Source organism: Sphaerodactylus townsendi, linkage group LG01 (genome assembly GCF_021028975.2).
Source record: "Sphaerodactylus townsendi isolate TG3544 linkage group LG01, MPM_Stown_v2.3, whole genome shotgun sequence".
Taxonomy (NCBI): Eukaryota; Metazoa; Chordata; class Lepidosauria; order Squamata; family Sphaerodactylidae; genus Sphaerodactylus; species Sphaerodactylus townsendi.
The window spans coordinates 30,198,326-30,225,538 of record NC_059425.1 but is presented as its reverse complement, the minus strand read 5'-3'; the positions used below and the strand labels follow the sequence as shown (position 1 = coordinate 30,225,538).

Sequence of the window (27,213 nt, the reverse complement as noted above, 5' to 3'; positions counted from 1 at the left end):
TGCCGTGATAAGAGCAAAACGTTGCCAGTTGGGATGCCGTTGTTGGCTTGCAAACCTTGGATGGAAAAGTCTGCTTTGCAAAGGGGTGAAGTGTGCAGTTATTTCACAATGAAGGCAAAAAGAATATAGATACATATTTATTATTTCTGAGCACTAGGAAGGCTGGAGCTTACTGAAAATTTCAGCATGCAGTCGAATGACAATTACGTGTCCAGAGAAAGTGCGCCTGAGAACTACCTTGGCCTGGGGTCTGCCGTTGCTGCGGCTTCTCCCACCCACCCACCCACCCTCATTTTCTGACATTGTAGGGTTGCCCTATTGTTTGCTGGGCTTTGTTGTTATTTACATTCATCCGTCACAGCCTGGCAGGTTACACATGGGGGCTGATCCATTCAGGGGAGGAAGAGCCTATGTGCCAGGCCTCCCCTTTTGGTGGGGGCCTCCATAAGAGGCCTGGGGGGTGGTAGCAAGCATGTGTGCCACATGCCCAAGCAGGGGCTGAGGGTTGCTCGCAACCCCTGGCAGCAAAGGGAGTTCTCCCCCATGCATCGGGCTGCAGGAAGATTATTACCGGGGGACAGCAGACGTGCTGCCCAGTGTCGGATCCATCCCCTATGCAGTGCCTCCGCTTCCTTCAGCCAGCATACCAATAACAGGCTGTGGCCAAATTGTATTCCACACAAGGTGGTTGTCTGTGCTGTCTTTCCACGCCCTCTGAGCTCATTCTTCCTTCCTCAGGTGGCAAATGGGTATGAAGCCAACACTAATGATAGATTTAATGAGTATTATGTAAAGGCAAACGTACAAATGATTAGGCTGGAAGGGATGCTGCAGACCAGCATGTTACATGCTTTTTACCTGCAGGGTATTCTTTCCATCCCACCTTGTCTTCCAAAGAACCTCTGGTTTTGTGTGTGGAATTCAGGCTCCTTGCAGAGGATTGTGGAGCATGTCAGGCGCTCTCCACATTTTCACACAGGACAGTTCCCAGACCCTATTTGCTTCACCATCAATTCTCCTGAATGGACATTGTGCCTGTGAACACATCAGACATTTCTCCTGCAACATCAATGCAGGGTCGGTTTGGCAGTGGTGGGGAAAATGAGATGGATGGTTGAGCGGGTAGGTCATGTGGTCCTTCAGCATTGTAATATGTTTGTTTGGTTCTATGTTTAATAAAGGCAATCACTTTTTCAAAAGCTTTTGTGTTACTACTGAAGAACCCTCAACTGTGTTCCAAGGTTTCTCTGGGACACAGTAGTGTGTATGCTGAAGACAAGAAAAAGGGACACAGAAAATAACATCAGGAGAAGGGCCGGAAATGTGAGAGGAGAGGGAACATCCCTCATCATCCCTCATGAAGTATACTTTAAACCATGTTCGCTGCGAAATTGTAGATGCCTTCTGACACTGACTGAACCAACTACATCAAGTCCATAAAAGAATCTTAAGATTAAATGGTCTTGAGAGTGAACAGTCTTGAGAGTATTCAAGTAGGCTTATTTTTCACCGAACATACAAAACTGCAGAATTTCAAAGGGTTCAGTGAACCCATCACTTAACCCAGAGAGTATCTTCACACAAAGGTGACCGTGTGGATGGGCTTACAAGTGATTAGGAATTCATCCATATGTGACTGAAAAGCTAACAGGAAATCAAACTGGCAGCTGCTTGAGGGCACGCAGGAGCCTAGTAGCAAATGACGCAGGCGGTCCTGTAGGTGTTCAACACTGAAATCAAGGTGAAAAGTGGGAATAGCTTGGAATGGGATGAGGACATCAACAGAGGTTGAAGAGAGAATGTTGGTACTGTTAAGTGGCTCCCCACCTTGGTGAATGGGCCAGAGGTAACACTACTCTTTAAGTTTCCTTATGGCACCTTTGTAATGTTTTTTTTTTATTTAACAGACATACCCGAACAATACATATGCAAAGAAAAAATGCTGTTTTTACATCAGGTACAAATCTTCTAACCCCAGAATCTGACTCCCAGAAATAGCCTTGAATCCCAGTTGCTTCACCTTTGGCCAATGCACTGCAACAAAAGTTTCAGCTCATCTGACAAGAGTGATGCTAAACTGTTTTTTTACCCCACACCACTGCTGTCCTTAGGCCCAAACTACATAATACAGTTTTTCAGGCATCAGGTCGTGACTTGCATTCCCTGTAGTCTGACAGCAGCTGTGGCAAACTTCCTTTTTCAAGTGTCACAGAGCCTGGTTTGAATCGTGATCATAGCACAGAGGAAGTAGCCCCCCACCCCACCCCAATGCTGTTTCTGGAGCTGGAGTAGCTCAGAAAGCATTACTTGCTGCTGTGCTGCTCTATACAGCAATTTGGGTGTCCCAAATTTCAAAGGCAGGAAGAAGAAAGATTTCCAGACCTTTAGGAAAACGCCCTAGCCATTGAAGGACATTGAGGTTCTTTTACTAAGGTCCCTGTCGCCCCATCACCAGTTGGCCATTCAAGGGGATCAAGGCCTGCTTGTTATACTGTGGTATGTTTGGGTGTCTCCATCTTTCATATTTTCTTCAACATTCCTTGCTACAATAGATACCAGATTAAAAATGAGCTCAGGACAGCACTCTTAACTTGCAGTCTCAACATTTCAAATCCTCTCCTCTAGTCAATTAAGTGACTGAGGATTAGTCGATCTATTAAACCAATTATTGTTAAGAAAGAGTGGTTTTTAAGTGGTGAGTGTAAAGGAATGGACACACAAGCCTTTTGGGTTCCCAAGAAACTGGGAAACTTTGGGGGTCCACTCAGTGACTCCCTCACTCCTGGGGTTTACAAAACAACAAACTGGGAAGTAAAACATAGATACAATGTAACCCAATGGTTAGATTATTGGGGTGAATTCTAGCATGGATGGCATTTCTCCACAGTGAGACCTGGCCACACACAAGTAGTGCTCACTTAAGATGTCAGTTATCTGACAATATCGGTCAATATCACACAAAGGCTCCCTGGCCATTGTTCTACCCTATCTCTCCAGTTCTATATCCTGGTACAACCTTCCCTGTGACCTTTGCTCCTTCCATTTCCCACAGCCTCAGCTACCTAAAAGACTCCCATTTCAAATGACCACCTTTTATTCTGGGCTGACACATCACAAGGAGGTCAGTACCCTTATGGCATAATGCATCTCCTGACCCTCAAATGCTAGCTTGACACACAAACACAGAGAGATTTTGAAGTGAGGAAAAGATATATTCAATTCATTGTGATGTCTGCCTTATCTGAACCAAGGCACTGGGAACTTAGGGGTTTATTAGTATATTCTAGAGGTTCTGATCTAGAAAAGCTGTCACTCCTGAGTAGTTGTGGGGAGAAAAAAAACTTCACTATGTTTTGGAAGTAATGGATGTGACCCACTGTGATTAAGGAAAGTTTCTGCCCCTTCTCTATTCCCTTTAGGCCACCAGAAAATGCCACAGCCAAGGAAAGGAGTGTGGCTATCGCAGAGATGTGTCCAACCTTTAGGCACATCTGATCTTGCGAAAGATGAGCTGTCACTTTCACTTAAGATGTCTCAGTAAATGAGTTTTCTTCACATTTAGTCACTAGAGCTTAGACAAGCAGTGTCTCTTCCTGACATTTTATACAGTGACCCTGAAGTATTAAGTGTGAGAGACTTGATTGTTTACTTGATAAACACCTTTTCTCCACAATGTACTTGCTTTCGGCTCATCATAAGTTGACGGATGAACAGGGGTTGGCAGAATGGGAATGATCTACTCAACTCAACACGGCTGTTTGGGTGTGTCTTGGCTTCTTAGTCTCTCTTGTTCTGATGAAACTAAGGAGAGTAACATCAGGACAAGGAACGGTGTAATAGATCCACTTACAGTGGCTCGGAAAATCAACAGAATTGGGTCACAAGGGGTCAGCTAGTGCATAACCATGACGGCCTCTGATGTAAACTGGGGCGTGATGCTCAGGTTCTGCTGTAAGGCACCGATTCTGCTAATGTTAACAATTAACCCTTTCCCAAAATGGCCACCTTGTGTGATCCATGATTCGTGGTCTCAGAACAGGGCTCTGGAAAGGATGAAAGAAATTTTGGCTTATATCCAAAAGCGCATGGAGCTGGTGAGATTCAGCTGCGTCTGCTTTGACAGCAGCAGCTCTGCAAAGAATGCATTCTGCCACTGGGATAAATAGATGAACGCTATTTGGCATTTGTGTACCAGGTTACAGAATACAGCTAAACTATGCTACAAAATGAATGTCTGAAGCTGTCATCTGTTCACCTGGCCTTTCTAATCCTGTTTTTCTTCCAAGGAGTTTCGGGCAATGCTCGTGGTTCACCTTATTCTCATAATAACCCTGTGAGGTGAGTTAGGCTGAAAGCAAGTGACTGGCCCAGCATCATCTAGCAAGATGAAGATCAGAGTGTTTGGACCCAGATCTCCTAGAGTGTAGTCCTGCTCTCAAACCACCACACCCTGTTGTCTCTCTATTTTTTTCCCCCTTTGAATTGGAAATTGACATTGAACTTAGGAACTATGGCTACAAAAGGAAGCTATTACTCACTAAGTTATTACCAATGGTGGGATTCAGCAGGTTCGCACCACTTCGGCAGAACCGGTTGTTAAAATGGTGCTTGTAAACAACCAATTGTTAAATTATTTTAATCCCACCACCGGAACCGGTTGTTAAATTATTTGAATCTCACCACTGGTTTATTACCCCTTCTCTTCTACAGCTGGTGGTTTGGGTGGTTAGTTCTACAGTGTTACTAGTCAAAATGTCTTTCCTTCTGAGGAATCACCCATTGGTATCTAAGGAATCACCCATTGGTATCTCATGTTCTACACGAGGGGCCCAACCTTTTCGAGTGTGCTGGCACCTTTGTAATTCTGATGCAAAGTGGTGCATGCAGCCACAAAATGGCTGACACAGGAAATGGAGCAAACTACAAAAGGTCAGGCAGTGAGGTTATGCATGACAAATGTGATTAGCATATCCTCTATTCCAACATCCAAGTCACTGATAAAAAATACTGAATAGCATTGAGGCCAGGACAGAACCCTGCAGCTCCCCACTAGTTATTTCTCTCCAGAAAGCTCTAACTCTCAAAAGCTCATATCCTAAAAAAAATCTAGTTGGTCTCTAAGATGCTATTGGACTCAACTCTAGCTGCTCTAATTAATGGCAGCTCTTCAATATTCCAAGTAGAAGCTCTGCATGACGTCTTTTTAAATGAACATATTATGTTAAAATATTTTCTTGCTTATCTCCAGTCATGCAGTGAATATCCTTATGCTATGGCAACAGCTGTTACTGAAATAATTGAAAAAACCTATCAAATCTCCAGTGGCCACCCAGAAGTCCTGCAGTGCAAAAACCATACCTGGTCCCACCCACACTCAAAAAGCACTTGGCAGAAGTCAGGAAAGATGTTGGCGGGCACCATAGCACCTTGTGAGATGGATTAGCCTGGGACTGGGAGAAAGTACTTTGCTGAAAGTTACCAAGCAAGTGTAACCCCTATGTTCAGAATGGGTTGACCCAGAAAAGGGTGGAGACTCAAAGCAGCAGGAGGCTGCAAAAACTCATGAAGTTGGAGGAAGCAAGGCTACCAGGCTGGGACCTTGATTTATTTCTTTATAAGCTCTTAACACCTTGTTTAAGGTAACTGCAAAGTTGTTGGGAACTAGTGGGAAGGGAGTTGTTTATTTTTTTCTGTATTGTAAATGTTAGAATTTATTGTTTCAGGGCTTTCTGTGTATATAGTTGATGGGAGTTCTTTTGGGGACCTTCATCATCTTGAATCCAGTTCATCAAGCCTCTGAAGTCTTCATAAGCCAACCATCACCAGGAAGAATTGGACTTGGCATTACAAGACTGTAAATAGAAGGAGTTGAAATGCAACTCAACAGGACTGTGAAGTGTTAATGTTAAATGTTAATGTTTAATAAGTGTTATTAGTTAAGAAAAGTAAACCTTTTTGTTTTAAATTTAGTTGTTGCAACTCCTTCTGAGTTCTGCCCCACAGAACCCACAATTATAGGTTACACAAGCTTCATAGCAACGTGAGGATTTGAACCCAGATCATACAAACCTAGTCCAGTATTCTATCGACTAAACTACACTAGCACAAGCAATGAAATCCATCTTTGATGACAGGATAACAATCAAGACTGCTTATCCTGGTTGTAACTCACAATGCCATTAGTGGTAGAAAAAGATGGTATAAGGAAGACATAGAAGGAATGAAATATTACCTGTCAACAGTCCTTTTGCTTCACAGAGGGGTTCCCAAAGTAACATCAAAAGATGCATTATAGGGGGCACTGTGAAATCTTAATGAGACTGGAAGCAGATGTTTCAAAGTTTTTATTCCTAATGATTCATTTAAAAAACCCCATCGCCTACTTGCCTAAGGAGAGCAAAATACACCTCTGAATAAAAATTATTTATTCCTGTGTGACAAAGTACTGTTGTTTGCAGAGGCACCTTATGTAAAAATCAATTGTGCAACGGAGGCGGAAGAGCAACTTCATTTTTCACTCCCTCACAGATCATCTTAAATGAGCCCATTCTCGCCCAAACAATCCGGCATTTCTGATCATCTGATTCTGCTGTAGAATAAAAGCATTAATTCTCCCAATGAAATTCATGACACCCACTTGATACTAGCTTTTCAATTTAACCATGTGGAAGAATTTCAGTTCTGCTAATAGGTGATTGAATGTTTAAAGCAGCTTAGGTTTTGTGGTCTACTAAGACTCCTAGATCCTGGTTGTGGTGGGTTTTCCAGGCTGGTCTGGTAGATCTTGTTCCTAACGTTTCGCCTGCACCTGTGGCTGGCATCTTTAGAGGTGTATCACAGTGTGAAACAGACTTTTCTCTGTGATACACCTCTGAAGATGCCAGCCACAGTTGAATCTGGCCGTGAAAGTCTTCGACAATACCCTCCTGGATCCCTTTCACTTGCACTGTTGTCAAGCCAGGTGTCACCCATCCTATATCTGTACACTTAATTTTTTTCTGCCTAAGTGTAGTATCTTCCATTTATCTCTGCTGAAATTTATTTTGTTAGTTTTGGACCAGCTCCCTAATCTGTTGAGGTCATTTTGAATTCTGACCCTGTCCTCTAGGGTATTAGCTACCCTTCCTAATTTGGTGTCATCTGCAAATTTGATTAGCCTACCCCCTATTCCAAGTCATTGATAAAAATATTGAATAGCACTGAGGCCAGGACAAAGCCCTGCAGCTCTCCACTAGTTACTTCTCTCCAGGATGAAGATGAGCTATTGGTGAGCACCCTTTGGGTTCGGTCAGTCAACCAGTCACAAATCTACCTAACCAATTACAAATCCATATAGTGTAGTTGTTTACATCCCCACTCTGGTTCAAGTCACCACTTTGCCATGGAAACTCACTAAATAGCCTTAGTTAAGATTGCTAACTCCAGTTTAGGAAACTTGTGGAGATTTGAGGGGCAGTACCTAAGGAAGGTAGAGTTTGGGGAAGGAAAGGAGCTCAGTGGGGATATAACACTCTAGGACAGTGATTCCCAGTCAGGGTTCCGTGGTACCCTGGGGTACCATGAGCATGTCCCAGGGGTACCATGACAATGCTACCACCTGCCCCCACCCCCGGAATCAAATGGATTTTGAAGTGTGTGTGGGGGGGGGGGGAGTGGAAGCCTCATGGGCTCCCTTTAAACAACACTGAAAAACAGCACTGTTTTATTTGCCTAAATTTGGCGTGGATTGGGGGGGTAGATTTAAAGGGAGCTCTCCCTTTAAATTGTCCCAATCCATGCTGAATTTAGGCAAACAGACAACGCAGCTGTCAACGGGGCTTTCCCTCCCCATTTGCCACTCCCCCCACCTACAGGCCAAAAACAAAAAAACCCTAAAAAATGCACACACAAAAATCAAGTGAACCTCAAGGGTACCCTGAGATATGAAGAGCAAGGTCAAGGGTACCGCGACGTTGAAAAGGTTGGGAAACACTGCTCTAGGACTTCCATTTCTCCTGGCCTCTATGGTATATCATAGAGTTCTTCCTTCAAAGTAGTCATTTCTTCCAGAGGGACTGATATGGTCTGGTTGTCAGTTGTAATTCTGGGAGAATGTGAGACTTTGCTTTGAAGATGGCATTCCTGGTGACCTTGGGCCAATCATCGTCCCTCAGCCAGCCTGCCTCATACAAGACTGCTGCTATGGGGATAAAATGGAGGAGAGGGGAATGCTATTTATTTATTTATTTATTTATTTCTTAAATTTATATACCGCCTGATCCCCGAAGGGCTCCGCTTTAGATCTTGTAAACTTAGATCTTGTAAACTGCTTTAGATCTTCACTGGGAAGAAAAGTAGGGAATTGGTATCTAAATAGTTAAATTGTTGTGGGTTTTGCCTCTATTTCTTTCACTGTGTGCAGCTGGTACTGCTGATGATTTAAACCATTCTTGCAAACTGTTTATTTGTGCATGTGGCTTTAAAAAAAAAGATAGATGGAATGGAACATGTCACTATTGAAAATCCTGGAGCATTTTGCTGGAGTTCAGCACAAAGGGCACTATTGAGCACAAGAGACACTTCAAAGAGAAAGCAGTGAAGCCCCATTTTGCAATAAATATTTTATATGGTGCGCTACCTGATATATAAGAATTATGTAAGCCAACCAGGTTGATAATCACACAGACAAGGGTTGTCAATCAATGCCTATTTTGTTGGTCCAAGTCATGAAACTCTATGTCAAGTGACTATCAGTGGGGCCCAGAAAACCTCCAGATTCTACAAGATTACAGCCAAGCACTCCATCCTTACCTCAGTTTGCCAGATTCTGCCAGGCTGCACCCATAACCTACCAGATTTTGCATGATCATATGAATAATGTTGTCATGTTCTTGTTTTATCCATAGCCCACACAAACCAGGAAGTCCTCTAAATGCCCATTAGGGGAACTACAACCCAGGAATCAAAAACTGTATAATATATGAAATGCTTACATTAAAATGTCAATGAAATATCACGTAACATTTAGAAGAATATACTGCTGAGTTGCAACTGAGTCATGGCAACCCCATTCCCGAGGCATTCCAGGCAAGTGATAAACAGAGGTGACCTGGCATTGCCTTCCTCTGCAGAGCAACCCTAGTCTTCCTTGGAAGACCGGGGCGGGGGGGGGGGGGGACGTTGATTCCACACAACAAATATATAACGGGTTGAAGTCGTTAGAAAGGAACCCGTTTTCCTTTTTTCCTGTTCACACGCATGCTGTGGAGGCAGCGATCGGAGCCCATGGAAACAATCCAGGTTCCCCACATGACAATTTATACCCTACTGAAACATTCCTTTCTCACTGGACACTGTGTGTAACAGGCTTCTCTCTGAGATACACCTCTGAAGATGCCAGCAGCCACAGATGCAGGCGAAACGTTCGGAACAAGATCCACACTGCCCAGAAAACCCACCAGAACCCAACAATCCAGGTTGTTTTCGCACCTTTGCATGGAGACGCTTCTTTCTTTTTTTAATTCCCTGCAGCACATACGTAGCTGTGCGGGGATACAGGAACGAACTCCCACAGCCGTGCCGATCGTCCCACAACATGATTGGCTGCTCCTGTGTAACGGTGCATGTGCAACATGCAAAAGGGAAAAAAAGAAAAAGGGGGCCTTCCTGCAATGGCGGCACATTCTCCCGGAGTGTGGAGGGCGCAGTGGAAGGGAGGGAAATAAAGCGCCTCCTGCTTGGCCGTTTGTGCAGGAGCGGCTCCAGCCTGGGATTTTGCAACAGGATCACTGGTCTAGCAATTTAATGAAAATCCCAGGTTGAGGGGAATAAAACGGGACAGACTCATTTTGGGGACAGGGCCTGTGTGAAGTCTCCCCCGCCCCAATGGTTTGTATTGTCTCTTACACCCGTTATATTTGCTCTTTACGGAATCCACCAGAGACAGAGAGAGAGGGGGAAAGAGCAGACTGTTATGAAAATATTGGAGGAGAAATGTCAGGGATATATACACCCAGAGACAAGGTTATCTTGAATGACCACAAACATGCCCCAAATAATAATATATGTGGTGTACCTGCAAAGAACGACCACATGCATAAAATCTTTATGTAGCTATAACAAAATGTTTGATGAGAATGATGCAGCTAGACGGTCTCAAAGTCACTGGCCAAGCAAGGGAGCATCTTTCTGCAATAAATATTTGATACTGTCAGCTACCGGATATGTTCCATGACTGAGCAAGATACGAGTTGTGAAGCACACCTTGGTCTTTTTTCTTTGTCACCCTGTCCTGAAAGACATTCTCCTGTTTTTATGCCGCGCAGCTCCAATTTATCTTGACACTTCCGTGTCCCACACAGGTGCCTTTCTCAGCTACCGAGCGATGCATGCATAAAATCTCTTTTTTCCTTCACACTGGAGATCATAGCAGTTGCGATAGCTGAGTTTATAAATTCTCTTTTGATTTTTGCTGGCATTTCTTCATTAAGTAATGATGACTTCTTCACATCATCTATAAAAGCACGATCAACAGTATGGAACAATCAGGGTAAAGCTAGATGTAATGGTAAGAAAAGTGTGAATAGATTTTCTATAGGATATTTAAGGATATATCAATAGCAGACGAAGTTACCAATCTGGATCAGGTCCACAGTGCAGACTCGTTATGGCTTCCTGCAATTCTCTGGCTATGCTGTTTCTCTGTAACATCAGCTTCGCTTCCTACTCTTCAGCGTAGGAAGCGCATAGAGCAGGGGTCTGCAACCTGTGGCTCTCCAGATGTCCATGGACTACAATTCCCATCAGCCCCGGCCAGCATGGCCAATTGGCTGATGGGAATTGTAGTCCATGCTGGCAGGGGCTGATGGGAATTGTAGTCCATGCACATCTGGAGAACCACAGGTTGCAGACCCCTGAATAGAGGTAAAGGAGAGGGAGGAAAGGCTTGGGACTGGGAAGGGTGAAATCAAGAGAGAAATTATTTTTCCCTGCTGCATTTCTTTTCATAGTCAGTAATTAATATTTTGGTTAATAGCACTTCTCTGATGGAGTTTATGCATGGTTTTGTAGGCTCATTTGTAGTGTACACGCATATTATCCAGTTTTTGTGTGCAGTTTTTATACTAGTTATATATTAAATATATATCATTCATGCATATAATTAGAAGAGAAGAGTTTGGATTTATATCCCCCCTTTCTCTCCTGTAAGAAGACTCAAAGGGGCTTACAATCTCCTTTCTCTCCCCCCTCCACCCATAACAAACATCTGTGAGCTGGGTGGGGCTGAGAGAGCTCCAAAGAACTGTGACTAGCCCAGGGGTAGGGAACCTGCGGCTCTCCAGATGTTCAGGAACTACAATTCCCATCAGCCTCTGTCAGCATGGCCAATTGGCCATGCTGGTAGGGGCTGATGGGAACTCAGTTCCTGAACATCTGGAGAGCCGCAGGTTCCCGCAACCCTGGATTCAGCCCTGGGGTCAAATCTAGCTGGAGTATGCTGGAGCGCATTGTTTAATCTTTGTTCATCCCAGATAAGACTCCCCAGCTCAAGTGGCAGAGCAGGGAGTCAAACCCAGTTCTCCAGATTAGAGTGCACCTGCTCTTGACGATTTCCATTACCAATGCATTACATTGTATTAAAGGTAAATATCAATATAAGAAAGTGGCATAATTTTTTTTAAAAAAATCTGAGTTTGATATGTACAAGAGAGAAATGAAATAAAAACAGGGATTTTTAAAAAAAAGATTGAAACAGAAGGGATGAGAAACTGAAAAATCATTCTTAATTAACTTCCTTTCCCGCTGTGCTAATCTGAATTAGTGGCCCCACACTTGCTATTTATCATTTTAAGTTTTTTTAAAGTTAAAATCTCCCACATGATACCTAATCTGACCTCCAGCCACTTTTAAAAACTAAATAATTTTTACCGTTGGCGAAATAAGCCTTGTACATAGGCCCATTTCATTGTACAGCAAAGGCAGCCTGTGAGCAGACCAGTGACATATGGTTTTTCAAGAAAGGTTTGCTTTCTTTTATTTACATTTCAGTTGGTGTATCTGATAGAAGTCCTGCTGATTAGAAAAAATAAAACTGATTCAAGCAAATAAAGGAAACAGAAAACGGCTTGTTCAGATTCCCTAGCTGGGGGGCATACCTCAGGATTACACTGTGTGGTGCGTATGCGTGTGAGAGAGAAAGAGAGGGAGAGAGCTGACTGGTGTGAAAATATTTGAAGAGAAATGTCAGGGATTTATCATGGGATAACTGGAACAGGAAACCAGACTGACAACTATGATTGTAAGCAGCAGCAGCTTATCTCAGCTTTTCAAACTCAAATATAAAAAGGGTACTGAGATGGTAGTTCCAAGATTCATATGGGCAGCGGCCCATTTCTAGTGTCAAAGTAAATAGCACAATCTTTTCTATTTATTATACTCAATTACAACCACCACCACCACCACCACCAAATACCTTTAATGGCATAACAGAAACTTATAGTATAAAATACAAAAAGGTATCACTGGAACGACTAATTCTGCTCCTAAGCCCACAGCAAACATATGCTAAGGTCCTAGTCACTTCTCAAGGTTATTTCCAGTGTTCTTATTCCGATATGTATGAAATCCTATTTCTTTCATCTGACCTGTGCATATGGCAGAATTTGTTGGACTCATCTGTCCTTGTATCTTGGACAATGTAGTAATATATGTTTTATGGTTTTGTGTACCTTTAGCTGACATGGACGTATTCTATCTCCATGAAGGACTTGCCTATATCTGCCAGTTGACATTGCAGAGGGGAAAATATTCAGTCTTGCCTGCATACATACTCAATTATTGCTCTACATAATTTAGGACAGCTAATATTTGGCACCCTGAAGGTATCTCAACTAAGTAACTTGAAGGGATCCATCCTGCTAAGTTTCTTCAGCAAAATGTTGTCATGCCGGACTGTTTTCTGAGCCGAGTCAAGAGCAGTATGCAATGGAGTGGAAAGATTTATGATTAACAATGCATAATTATAGACTACTTGAGTATATGTAGCAACAGTGAAACATTTATATAGTTGATAATCTAACTCATGGATGTCGAACTCATTTGCTACATGAGCCGAATAGGACATAAAAGTTATGTGCTGCTGTGGTCAGGGCACAACTGGATAACAGATTCAACCAAGGCAGCCAGGGAGTAGTTGCATGGGTTGAGCAACTCGGAGGTCCAGCAGGTAATGTCTGTGAACACAAGTCAGGCAGTCCAGGGGCCAAGACTGGCGGTGTTCATAGGTGGATGTCCTGCCGTCCTGAGGTCAAAGCACAAACTGGAGGCTAATGAGGGTTCCAGGCACACAGTGCTTCCCAGGGAATCACACTTGCTGCATCCAGCAGAACGGCACCCAAGTCAAGTCTTAGATCAGCCACCCTAATTACCAAGATCAGTACCCAGAAGACTTAATTTACTCTCAATCCTCCTGGGTTTGATTCCCCACTCCTCCACGTGGGTGGCAGAGGCTTATCTGGAGAACCAGATGTGTTTCCGCACTCCTACATTCCTGCTGGGTGACCTTGGGCTAGTCACAGTTCTTTGGTACACTCTCAGTCCCACCTACCTCACAAGATGTCTGTTGTGGGGAGAGGAAGGGAAAGGGTAAGTCACCTTGAGTCTTCTTATAGGTGGGGTATAAATCCAAACTCTACTGCTTCTCCTCTAATACAGCTGTTCCTAATTCACGATGCTTCTTGCCGTAAGAGAGCTCACAATGTGAGCGCTTCTCCTTTTATTACTTAATTTCTGCCTCCTTTGTTCTAATGATTCATTATCTCCTGCTGAACCTTCCTCCTGTGTATCTGCTTATACTGGCAACTCCTCTGGCTGTGGCCTGTTCACTCCCACAAACTTTTCCAGAACCTCAGACCTTTTATTTATTTCTTCTGCTTCTGGCTTCAATTCCACCAGCCCCTCATCCCCAGAAAGTTTGCTCATGACATGTAACTTGGTTAGATCAAATTGGGTAGGGCCTGGCAGGGCAAGGTGACTGTTTTGGCTGCGGTAAAGGTAAAGATCTCTACATACTCAGGGGACTCCCCAGCATACAGAAAAATATGTTATAAATTAACCAAAAGAAAAAGATCCTTCCCCAAAATGTCTGCCATAATGAAGGCTGAACATTCTCCAGGATGCTGAGAGCAACTGAAAGTCACCTAAAGAGGAAAGGGGACATGGAAGGGAAGGAAAATGTGCCTGCTTAAGTCCATGACAATTTGAAAAACAGAATCCTAGAAGAAGTGATTTTCAGAGATTGGGTGTGATTTTCAGATTTCCCCTCATCCCACAGTAGCCAGCTAATGTTGTTGCCATCTCCAGGAGGAGCCAAGAGATGGGTCAAAATCCCATGTGATCTCCAGCAGTGGCATAGTGGTTAAGAGCAGGAGGAACCTCTAACCTGGAGGAACCGGGTTTGATTCCTCTCTCTGCCTCCTGAGCTGTGGTGGCTTATCTGGGGAATTCAGATTAGCCTGTGCACTCCAACACATGCCAGCTGGGTGACCTTGAGAGCTTTTTGGAGCTCTCTCAGCCCCACCTACCTCACAGGGTGTTTGTTGTGAGGGGGGAAGGAAAAGGAGTTTGTAAGCCCCTTTGAGTCTCCTTGCAGGAGAGAAAGGAAGGTATAAGTCCAAGTCTTCTTCTTCTTCATACAATGACCCTACTAACTAGATGCTCTAAATGTCCTCCAACAGAAGCACAGAAAGAAACCAAAGCCCTGTTGATGAGGACAGCAATGTATACTGGAAAAAATGGTGCAGGGAGGAGGAGGGTCCATCCCTACCCATCTTCCCTTTCAAATTAGCACCAGTGTCTGTCTCTCTCCCCATTTCATTTTCTCTTCCAAAATCTGGTCACCAGTCATGGATCTTCCAGCATAATATACAGTTCTTCTCTGCAGTTTTAGCAGTCTTGATCTGCATTGTCCCAGCAACTGAATGCTTATTATGAATATTCTTTAGAATTAGATTCAATCAACATTAAAGAGTTTCTGAAGGACATATACCAAGAGTTTCTGAAGGACATATACCACAGATGTAGATGGATTAATGGGGCCTTGCAGCAGACCTACAGCAGAATGGGGCCTTGAGGATCTACAGCAGAAGGCAACTTTCTCTAGTCTGGCTCACAGAAGGCAGAGTACTAATCCCTCCTGAAATCCAGCGTGGTTAAGAGCAGAGGAACTCTAATCTGGAGAATTGGGTCTGATTCCCCATGCCTCCACATGAGTGGCAACCTCTTATCTGATGAACCAGATGTGTTTCCCCACTCCTACACTCCGTAAGTCAGTTTGAGTCTCCTTACAGGAGAGAAAGGCAGGGTATAAATCCAAACTCCTTTTTCTCCTTCTCCTTCTTCTCCTTCTTCTTCTCAGCTGTAAGAAAATCCTTGCTTCATAATTGTTGCTGTTACTGTAACTAAGGCTATCCACAGGCTGTAGGCTGGCTGTTTCCTTACTATCTCAGTAGTGGCACATCATTTTCTTCCATCCAGTACTCCCTCCATTGCCAAAGAGTTGAAGAATGTGAGTTTGCCTGACTTGGAAGTTGCAAGTAGTGCCTTTGTAACCTCCTTCTGTGGGTTCTGTGGGGCAGAACCTGGAATGAGTTGCAAAGAACCAAATTTAAACAACAAAATGGTTTACTTTTCTTTACAATTTACACTTTTAAAACATCAACATTTAACGTTACAATTCAAGGTCCTGTTCAGGTTGCATTTCAAGTCCTTCTATTTACAGTCTACTGATATTGCCAAGTCCAAATCTTCTTTGCAAGTTGGCTGGCTCCTGAAGACTCCAAGGGCTTGATGAACAGGTTGCAACATGATGAAGGTCTCCAGGAGAACTCTCACCCATTACAACCACAAAAGAAAACCCTGAAACAATAAACTCCAACATTTACAACACAGCAAAACAACAACTACCTTCCCAGTAGTTCCCAACAATATTGAAATTACCTTAACAAGGTGTTAAGGGCTTATAGAAATCAAGGTCCGAGTCTGGTAGCCTTGTTCTTCTGCAAAAGAGCTCTTTCAGCCTCTCTGCTGCTCTGAGTCTCCACCCCTTACTGGGTCAACCCATTCTGGGCCAACCCATTCTGGGCATGGGGGTTACACCTTCATATGTCATGTGTCACCCAGCGACAAGCTCAGACCTATTTCTTCAAAGGCCTGGGACTAGAAAAGCCTTGCGAAGTGATTTGCCACAAATGTACTGCTGGAACATGGCGAGCAGGGGAATTATTATAATATAAAATGGTAATAATGATTCACAGGGGAGAGATATACAAAACTGTCTTGCTGTGGCATGTGCCTGAGGAAATACTAAATAACTCTCTGAGTTTGAAAGCAAGGATTTCATGACTTTGATGAATTTTATCACACTCCTCCAGCAATATCTATCCCTGTTCTCTCCACCTTGCTATTCATGTGACCATAAACAAGACACCATTTGTCAGTAGGTCAACAAAACGGTGATCCAATTTTCCAAGCACTAGCTAGCAGGGTTGCACACGTATTCATAGAATAGCCAGTGGCACGTGTCCTCAGCATTTCGTGCGCCCCTCTCCCAGCAAGTTTTTCTAAGCCACTTCATAGCTTCTCTAACCTTTTCAGATGTCAGAGATGTTGGAGATGAGGGTTTTGAGTAAACCTGGAGCAGTTTAGGCTCATGGTGGCAGGGCTATTTGATTGCTTTGTATAAATATTATAGTGGACACATGTAGCAACAAATGTATACATCTGTTTGCAAGGATGTACCAGCATGCTCACCTTTAAAATAAGACCAGGACTCAGTTTCTGGGCAAACTAGGTGTATAAATTGCATGTTCAGTCATATATACATTTGATGTAATTTAAGAATTAGTGTACATGCAAAGAAAAGTCACATGGAAGTTGACAGTATATAGCCATCTATACACATTACAGTAAATGAGCATATGCACAAACATATGTTTCTAAGAAATAGCCAGGGTGCATTTGGTTTAAAAATAAAATTAGGAACCAGTCCCTGAAGAAATGTGGGTTTAAATCTTGCATTCCGATGTACGTGCACTGAATGAAACATACACATGTTCACTGTAATAAGTGCACTGAATGAAATGTTCACTGTAATAGGTGCAAAGGACAACTGTGTGTTCAGACAGCATCTCGTTTTATATCTTCCATGCCATTTTGGTCCTGGAAACTTTGTTCTGATGTGGGAAACTGGGGCTGAGCTGTGATCCGAGTTTTCCTTGGTGACCACAAAGACTCTCTCAATTAAAGCCTAGAAAAAGATGTTTTGGTATCACAATCAAGCTTCTTACAACTGATTAGTTGTGGCACAGTAAAATCTTTACATGTATTGGCAAATGAGGATCTGGATATGCCTCACCACACTTTGAGCCTTTGTCTCCATTCAGTTTAACAGCGGATTTATTTCGTTTTTACCCAGATGTAATGCAGTACAACATTTCATTCAGGTGCCCTATTTGTTCATATGCTGATGAACAATTTCATTTGTTGATAAATGATACATTACGCATAAAGAAGCAGGCACCTGCAAAGACTTGCAGGAGGCATCTCATTTCCCCACCCCACACACCCTACTTCCTCTTTCCCTTTCCTTACAGCCCCATAGACTCTCCCCCTTTTCTGCTTCCTCCTGTTGGATCCTACTCCAAGTTGGGAAATTTCTCGAGATTTTGGGGTGGAGGCTTAAGAGGCGAGATTATTACTTTCAGCTATGACTGTATTAGTACTGTATAAATTACAAATGGTAGGTAGAATTAGTCGTCTGTGTCAAATATAATTGACAGAATTTTATTTCTTTGGTTGATTGTTATATTTGAATTAGATATTAGAAAGGCAAAGAACATTCCAGAGAAACAATCCTTGCTGTTAATTCCTGTGGGTGTTGTTGAAAACATGTCCATTTATAGGCAGGTTTTCCTTCTACATTATGTCTGACCCAGTCAAATTTTTATTTGTGTATTTAAAAATGCATGTTCCTAAAACTGCAGGCAGTTAACGTGGAGGTATAAACACACCATTAAAATGATAAAATAAAAATGAAGTCTGTAAATGAAGTAAATAAATAAGCAAAACCCTTATAAAATAAGGCAGAATAAAAATGCATGTAACCATGTATGTGAAAATTGGACAATGAAGAAAGCTGATAAAAAGTTGATTCATTCAAAACGTGGTGCTGGTGTGCCATGGTGGTGGTCCCCCATTCATTTGCTAACCCCCATTCATTTGCTGACCCTTCTTACACCCTTTTTTAGGATAAAGATAGGAGATTTGTAAATTCATCTGCCATTTCCTGGACCACCTTTGTTCTGGAATGCTCCACTTGGGCCGTAGGGCCTTGGGGACCGAACTAGGTAGGCACTCATGCAGAGCATTTGAGAACAAAGAAGGTCCAGGGAATAGAAGATGTATCACAAATCTTCGGTCATCTTTATCCTGAACAGGGTAGAGCGTCTGAGACGTTAAGTTGCAGACTACTGAACTGAACGTAGTATTTCCACTGCTGTCACAAATAAATTGCAATATTACTCCTTGCTCTTTTGTCAAATACGTAAAATGGGGGGCGGGGGGAAGGATAAATAGGGTATCTTGTGTTCAAAAGAAAACAAAAGGTATTCCTTGACTCTTCTATAACTCAGTGGGTCGGGTGAACGCCCGCCCCACCAGGTGTCAGTCTTAAGGCGGGAATTCTCCCTCCAGGCCCGCACAGAATTGGAGCCCATTGTAGTTGCTAAGGCAACCCCGGGCAGCGCTCAGAGCGCGAGGACAGCAAGCGGCTGCAAAGAGCGGCTCGGTGCAACGGGAATTCCCTCCAGGACGCGTCTTTTCGGGGGCCTCGCCCCGCGCATGGGATAAAACATCCCGGCGACAAATGAAATGGCCTTTAGCTCCCTAAAGCGTTTGCTTCTTAAACGGCCACCATCCTGCATACACTTAACCTAAAGTTGTGTTGCACTGACTGGGGTTTCCTTCTTAGTTCTGCTTAAACTGCGAGATAGGGAGGAGGGGTGTTACAACGGGTGTGTTTCTCCCCGCGGGGCGGGGCGGGGGGGGGGTAAGGGGAAGCAGTGCAGCAGGGTAATACGTCTGTCAATGGGGCAAGCCGCAGTTTCCCCGACCCGAGCCGCCTGGCTAGGCCTTCGCCGTTGCTATGGCGACGTGTTTTGTGACCGATGCGACCTACTGAGTGAGGCGTCCGCTGGGCTGGTGCAAGCTTCAGAGCCTCTGGGTCCTCGCCGGAGCCATGGCCTCGCGCAGCGCTGGGACCCTCTTGACCCAGAACAACGCGGTCTACGTGCCGCCGGGGCTCATGCCCGGGTGGGTGTTTCGTAAGGGAAACCTGCAGTTGATGTTTGCAAAGCAGTGCTGGGCAAGGGGTGTTGAGTGAGTTTGGCGCCTTTTAGCCAGCTGAGCTCCTTAACAGTAGCCCACTATGCAGCAGTGGTTCATTCTGCCCTTACGGGCTCTACCTGGTGAACTTCTGTCTAATGTCTTGCAGAAACGGGGTGGCATTGGGGTAAGCCCTTGTTCGCGGGCCCTTAATAGTAGCCCACTACACAGTATTTCATTCCTCCCTTACGGGCCCAGGGCCCTACCTGCTGAATTTCTGTCTAGTCTCTTGCAGAAACGGGGTGGCGTTGGGGTATTTCATGCGGATGTGAATATAGGAACTAGAACTTCTCATGTCTCACCTCTTTCCGCTATATGGCACACTCCTCAGAGCTACTATATTGGGGAATGTTTGAACATTGTGATTTGCAAGGAGTCTGAAGAGGCGGTATAAAAATATTTTAAATAACTGGGAAGGCAAGATAAAGTCTGGGATGTGTTGCAATGTGTGTGATCCAAGTTTTATTTCACATAGGTATATGGGAAAGTATAGATATTTCACAGTTTTTCAGAGCCAGTGGGGTATAGTGATTAAGAGTGTCAGACTATAGTATCTGGAAGATCCACTGGGTGTTATTGGGTCAGATGCACATTCTCAGGCTAATGTACCTCATAGGGTTTTGTGAGAATAAAATGCAGGAGAGGAGAATTGTGTAAGCCATTTTGGGTCCCATTGGGAAGAAAGGTGGGGTATATATGAATTAAGTACTGTTTTGATTTAAAAGAAAAATGAAATGTTGTGCTGTTCTTGTTCCTGTGATCCTGCTCATACCCTGGTTGTTGATGCTGAATGCAGTCTAATTGTATTATCTGTTTAAGAGTTTATTTACATTCATACTTGTACCCAAGAAGAGAAATAATATTGTCATCGGAAGCATTCCTTGGCTTCTGCAAGGTAGGAATAATAATCATTTTCCTCATAACTGTTATTGTGGAGACAAAGGAGATTGATTACAAAGGCCCTGTGTTCCTTAGAAGTATTTAAAAAGTAATTAAAATAATTACAATCATTTGGATCTCATCTTTCCAAATTTCCCAGATCTCTGTGTTTCCTCACTCCAGGTACCACGGACATGTCCCCAATGTGGTGTATACCTTTGGTGATACATATGGCAATGCTACTATGAAATATTTCCAAGATTTCCGCAGTGCTGCCATGAAAACCAGCTGCAGTCCCTACAGCCAGGGGGGTCAGTTCCCTACCCTCTTCTCGCCTGACCCAGACTTGGTGATTGGGGCGAGGGCGAGAGGCTGGAACAGGTGGCTGCATACTCCTAACTATTCTCGCTTCAACCTGGATTTCAATCGCTCAGCAGAGCTAAAGGAGTTTTATAAGGTAAGGCAGCCTTTGTGGAAGCACCCTTTCCTAAAGGGTTATTTATGCCTAACTGGAGTTGTGAATGGAGTACAGTTGTAAATGTTCCATCTTTAATAAATTAGCGCTGTATGGTGTTTGAATCGGCATGGCTGCCTCTCAGAAAAGCTTGCAGGCAGCTGGTTTATACAGTAAGCAGAATCAAGCGGTCAAGCTTTTCCCTGAATGGTATAATTTCTTGTTGCAGGAGTGAGCATTGTGGTGCATGGGCGGGAGAGTTGTTTGTCTCAGTGATCCCTCAGTGAAAAACTCCCTTTATGAAGAAGAGCTGGTTTTTATATCCTGCTGTTTTCTACCACAAGGCATCTCAAAGCAGCTTACAGTTCCCTTCCTCTCCCCACAGCAGACATCTTGTGAGGTTGGTGGGTCTGAGAGAGTTCTGAGAGAACTGTGACTAGGCCAAAGTCACCCAGCAGGCTGCATGTGGATGAGTAGAGAAATCAAACCTGGTTCTCGAGATTAGAGTCCACCACACTTCCCCACTCTGCCACCTGAGCTGTGGAGGCTTATCTGGGGAATTCAGATTAGCCTGTACACTCCAACACAGGCCAGCTGTGTGACCTTGGGCTAGTCACAGTTCTTCTGAGCTCTCTCAGCCCCACCTACCTCACAGGGTGTTTGTTGTGAGGGGAAGGGGGAAGGGAAAGGAGTTTGTAAGCCCCTTTGAGCCTCCTTGCAGAAGAGAAAGGGGGGATATAAATCCAACTCTTCTTCTTGATAAGCTAGCTTTCTATATGCATGGATTAGTTTAATTTTTACTATAAAATGTTCAAACGCGTACACACCCACATTTACTGTTTATAGTCTTATCTTCCTGCCAGAAAACTGGGACCCAAGACAGTGAACAAACAATAAGCATTAATACGTCGTAAAGCATTTGGAATAGCTATTTAAATAGCAAGCAATAGCCTGTTTAAAATAAAGAAGCGTTACAAGTTGAATCTGTGGATTGTATGAGGCAGCCATGAGATTGACAGGAGAAGGGGAAGGCAGATGCTGGCAGGTCTTGAACAAGATGTGAAGGGATAGAGTGGCTGAGGTTGCTTGAGGCTTCCTACCTTAGAACCATTTATTGGAGTAGTGAAATGATCAAGAGCCCCAGTGAATTACAGATATTTATAAACTCTTAAAAATAAAACTGTAAATGAATTCCAACCACTTCTGGTTACTGCAGAATGATGCACTTTCAATCCACTTTCAATGCATGTTGCAGCTGGATTTTACTGTGCAGAATAGCAGAATCCACTTGCAAACAATTGTGAAAGTGGATTGAAAGTGCATTATTCTGCATATGCAGAAGGGGCCTCAATCTCTTTAAGTTGCTTTTGCTCTCAAGTCAATTTGTGACTGCTGCTGTAGGTCGGCATCTCCTTTTCTTCTTGTATGTTACCTGTCTGCTTTCTCCCCTTCTTCTTGTCTCCAACTGTCCACAGTCAGTTTGTCTTGATTTGGTTTCCATCTCTACATCTCTCACTTGTTCTGCACTGATTAACATTAGAAGTAGGCCTGAATTCTTTTATCTTCAGAGAACCCTTCAACATTGCAATGGCTGCACATCTGCGATGAAGCCCTTGGGCAGAGGATTCTGATGTGAGGCATATCGGAGAGTACTCATTCAGTTCATAGGGAGCACACAAAGCAAGACTTTTGAATGTCCATTTCAGCGTGTGGAACGTGTGTCCTAGAACTTGCCACATATTATCACAAGGAAGAGAGGTGTTAATAGATAAGCTGTCTTTCAGGAAAGCTTCTGTGACCGTTTTGCTAAACTCCAGATAGATTTATTACTGAGCTCTTGACAGATTCTCAAATGATTTCTGGAAAAGGTTGGAAAATACTAGGCTATATAATTCCTCTGGACTCTTCTGATGCCCTTAGGATTGGACTAAGGGTGCATCCAGTCCTGCGTCCTGCTTTCAACAGTGGCCAGGCAGATGCCTCTTGGAAACCCACTAGCCTGGTGATCCTGTTCTCTCCTTCTCTTCCTGATCTCTTTGTTCTCTGCATGTGTGGCATGTCTGTGGCTCCTTTTATTTCGTGCTTCGGAATAATTAGACCAGTAACAGAAGGGACGCTTTTGAGCACATTTGTGAGTGTTAAGCTGTGTGGGTGTGTTGTGGGAGTGTAGGGCTTTGTGCACAAATGGCCGTGTCTGCTGGTGAGTCGTGCTGCCTTGTGGAATCCAGAAACGGGACCTCAGCCGGGTCCAGCTGTGCTGACCTTGGCTTAAATCTCTTGCTTCGGAAAACTAGAGAGAGGGGCAAGTGTCTGTACGTACACCTCTTTTTCCAATTTACTGTGAGTCCACAGCAGTTATGTGAGCTACAAATAATTGGCAGTGGGTTGCCAAAAATTAATGAGTCGAGAACAGGCAGTGTTTACTCGGATCATCTTATTTATTAGTGTTGATAGCATGGGGGATGGTCAAAAAAGCTTTCATAAAAACAGGGTTTTAAAAAAAGTTTCCCTAAAGGTTGCCTATGACTATTGTGAATAGATTTTCTGCCCACAAAGTATACAGGTCAACTGTATAAGAAGCTTGATCTTGCTATGAACAAATTGAATGCTACATGCAACTATGCTAATGAATCCTTACTTTTGAAACAAAGGAAACAGATCCTTTAGAGGCTGCAGTTTTGAGCTGAAGAGGGGTTGAAATAATCAGATGGTGCTTAACACTTTTCCTTCCAGCTGTTTTCCCACTCAAAACATGTGACTATCAACAGGGCTGGTTGCTGCCTTCTCTGCTGCCCTCCTTGCTCAGCCCCATCTGTCTGTAGGCTTTATGTGATGACAGGTTTTTTCACACTTCTGAGGAACTGGGGTGTTCAGGCACGTTCCATAACGCCTCTGCAGCTGAACCATTGTCTAGGGAAGGCTCCTTTCAATCAACCTCGTCTAGACTTTGGCAGCTAACAGCCATGTAGGATCAAACACTGTAATTGACCACACTGATGTCTCTGTTTTCCTTTGTTCTGGTTTAAAGAGGAGATGTTTAAATGACTTAATTGTTTTAGCAGATGTGCATGTTCTGTGCTTTAATATCTTGTATGCTTCTAAAACTGTTAGCCTTTCTCCTGCTGATTATCCCAAGTTGGGCTTGAGTTTGAAAAAGGGTGGAGTTGAAAAGAACCAAAAGCTGTGTAGTTGAACACTGTCTTGTCATTTGCCTCTGTGCAATCTCAGCCACACTATGCTGTAGACAGAGAGGACTCTACAGAAAGCACAGCTCTAGATTGGACCTTTAGAACACATCATCCAGCATAACAGGTGCCACCCACCAGTCAATCCGTCAGACCTGCTTTTGCAAAAAAATAAAACAATAAAGACGGCATTGAGCACCTGTCAGGCCGCAGCTTGCACCTTGTTGGATGTATTTGGTTTGGTAGGTTATTCACCTGGAATATTGTGTACAGTTCTGGGCACCGCGATTCAAGAAGGATATTGACAAGATGGAACGGGTCCAGAGGAGGGCAACCAAAATGGCAAAAGGTCTGGAATCCATGCCCTACGAGGAGAGACTTAGGGAGCTGAGTATGTTTAATGTATTGTCGAAGGCTTTCATGGCTGGATTCAACTGGTTCTGGTGGGTTTTCCGGGCTGTGTGGCCGTGGTCTGGTGGATCTTGTTCCTAACGTTTCACCTGCATCTGTGGCTGGCATCTTCAGAGGTGTGTCACAAAGAAAACACCTCTGAAGATGCCAGCCACAGATGCAGGCGAAACGTTAGGAACAAGATCCACCAGACCACGGCCACACAGCCCGGAAAACCCACCAGAATGAGTATGTTTAGTTTGGTGAAGAGAAGGTTAAGAAGTGACATGATAGCCATGTTTAGATATTTGATGGGATGTCATGTTGGTGAGGGAGCAAGCTTGTTTTCTGCTGCTCCAGAGGCTAGGACCAAGAGTAATGGGTTCAAGGTGAAGGAAAAGAGATTCCATCTAAATATCAGGAAAAACTTCCTGACATTAAGGGCTATTCAACAGTGGAATGCACTACCTCAGAGTGTGGTGGAGTCTCCTTCTTTGGAGGTTTTTAAGGAGAGGCTGGATGACCATCTGATAGGAGTGCTTTGATTGTGTGTTCTTCCATTGTAGTGGGTTGGACTTGATGGCCCTTGGGGCATCTTCCAACTCTGATTCTATGATCTTTCCAAATATGGGCATAATGTCTATCCTCTGGGTAAAAGAAAAATTATACAGGGTGCCACACCAGGTGACAATAACATTGCGAAGCATAATTCTGTGTCAGAAGGACAGCTCCTGACCAGTTTCTCCTGTTTCTCCTGTAGCTTTCCCAAATGCATCGGGAGTATTACAATGACAAGACTGGGACAGTGCATCAGAATCCATATTTTGTGCTGCCTGTGAAGGAGAAGGACAAGTACCCTCACCCCCTGGATCTGTGAGTCTTGTGGGCTAATGCAGGAATGCAGAGGAGCCTGTGTCGGCTCTTGTTTAGTTACAAAACCTCATTTGAGACTGAGATGGTTTCGTCTTAGAAAAGGATTGTGGATTCATCCTAGCAAAGACATTGGGGTGTTGGGGTTTGAATCAGGCCCACAGAATGAAGCAGGAATAACTTCCCTCCATCACAGTCTTTTCTCAGTATCAGTTGCTCCACTCCCCACCCCCACTCCCATACCATCAAAACTCAGGACTAAACTTCAAGTGTTTGGATGGTGTTTGCATGTTTCAAACCAGAGCAAAGCAGCCTGGGCAGAAGAGGGTAGGGAACTCAGCATGAAAACAGGAAGATTTTAGTCCTTTTCCCCCTTATGGTGGTCCTGATCCAAACTGAAAGGCCCCTTGCAGTTGTTAAAAGAGTAGAAGAAGATCTGTTGACAGATCTCCCATTGTCATATCTAGTTGGGCTAGGTTTTGCCAGCCAGCCTGGGTGGGAAATGCCCAGTTCTTTTAATTGGCATTTTATGTCACTGAGCTTTGTCTCTTTGGCTGCAGAAAGGAAACTTCTCTTAATCAGTAAGATTGATGATACAGGGATGTGGAGCGAGCATTCTTAAAGTCCAGTTATTCCCTTGTGATTTGGATTGCCAGATGATGTTATTTATCTCCAAGACATGAAGAACTTTAACTGCTCTTTTCCACACATTAACAGACAGAACGTTTCTCCTCAAGTCAGCTGATAACCCTAAGTTTGGCCTAACAGACCTGGTCCTGTTTGCTGATATCAGCTATTAGTTTCCATAAGGCAGTGGGCACTTCTTCCCATCTTTTTGTCCCTTTGGCACTGATTTTGTTACATGAGTTGAGAGCCCAATTAAAATTGGGACTGTGTTATTGCCCAGGGGGAGGGCACTTTTGGCTGCTTTGCCAGGTGCTGAACATGGAAGCATTCTTTACACATGTACCTACAAGGCAGGACAAAGAATGCCTACCCTGTCTCTCATTGGCCATTTAAACTTTGGAAAACAGTGGGGAGGGGGGAAGGCAGGAGTCCCTCCCTCTCCTGTGACTCGGTCCCTACCAAATCAAGCCCCATGGCAATTTTTCCCAGGGATTGGCAGCTGCTGTGTGGCAGGCAACTTGTGTAAAATATAGTGTGTTAAATGCAGTGTGGTGGGGAGGAGGGAACGACAGATAACTGTATATGCCACCCTGAAAACGTTTGCAAAGAGCAATATAACTGTGTAACAAGTAAAAATAATGAACACATAAACCTTTCTTACTGATCAAGTTTGATCATTAGGTGTGGAATGGCAAGGTTTTGTGAGCAAGTGAGTCACAGGTTTTGTGAGCAAGTGAGTCACAGCCATGAAGTCACAGCTGACTTACGCCAACCTCAAAGGGGTTTTTAAGGCAAGAGATGTTCAGAGGTGATTTACCACTGTCTGGGTCTGTGTAGCAACCCTCATTCCATTACTAACCAGGGCTGATCCTGCTTAGCTTCTGAGGTCCGGCTAGCCTGGGCCATCTGGATCAGGGAGGAATGGGAGGAGGGAAGCATCCAATAGGGGAAGGGTTAAGCATCCTTTAGCTTTGCTTGCTGCTTCTCTCCTGCATTTCCCTCCTAATGCCTTTTTACAAGCATTAGGCAAAGCAGCCACTAGCCACTTAATCCGGGGGGGGCGGGGTCGTAATTTGTGGTTCCAACCACAAGCATTCAAGGTAATATGTAAACATGCCCTAGTCAATAGAAGGCTACTGTTTAACACTGATTAGGCACCTTGCTCAGGGTACTTTCTTTCTTATTTGTATTTGCCAGCAGCTGTTCTCTGAGTTTGCTGTTTGTTTCTTTTGAGTTTCCATATGTAATTTGAATGTGTTGTTTGAATTCCAGCTCATGTAATTGTCAAAGAATGTGAAAGGCTATGTAAAATGTCTCTCCCTCACTATCCATTGATTATTTCTCTGGTGATGGATTGCTTTGAATAAAGTTTGCTGTGCTTTACTTGCA

The 27,213-nt window shown here is 43.8% G+C and overlaps 1 protein-coding gene and 1 long non-coding RNA gene across 2 annotated transcripts; both read left to right on the top strand.

The window, feature by feature from the left end:
- Positions 1-339: 339 nt before the first annotated feature.
- LOC125438789 lies at positions 340-25,610 on the top strand. The gene is made up of 4 exons (XR_007245406.1): positions 340-460; positions 18,474-18,481; positions 19,033-19,037; positions 25,600-25,610. It is a non-coding gene; the product is annotated as an uncharacterized LOC125438789 (long non-coding RNA).
- On the top strand, positions 19,127-27,213 carry FAM166C (family with sequence similarity 166 member C). Its single transcript, XM_048507312.1, has 3 exons — positions 19,127-19,347; positions 20,482-20,755; positions 25,088-27,213. Exons 1-3 carry the CDS (start codon positions 19,274-19,276, stop codon positions 25,202-25,204), a joined length of 465 nt encoding a protein of 154 aa, XP_048363269.1. The 5' UTR covers positions 19,127-19,273; the 3' UTR covers positions 25,205-27,213.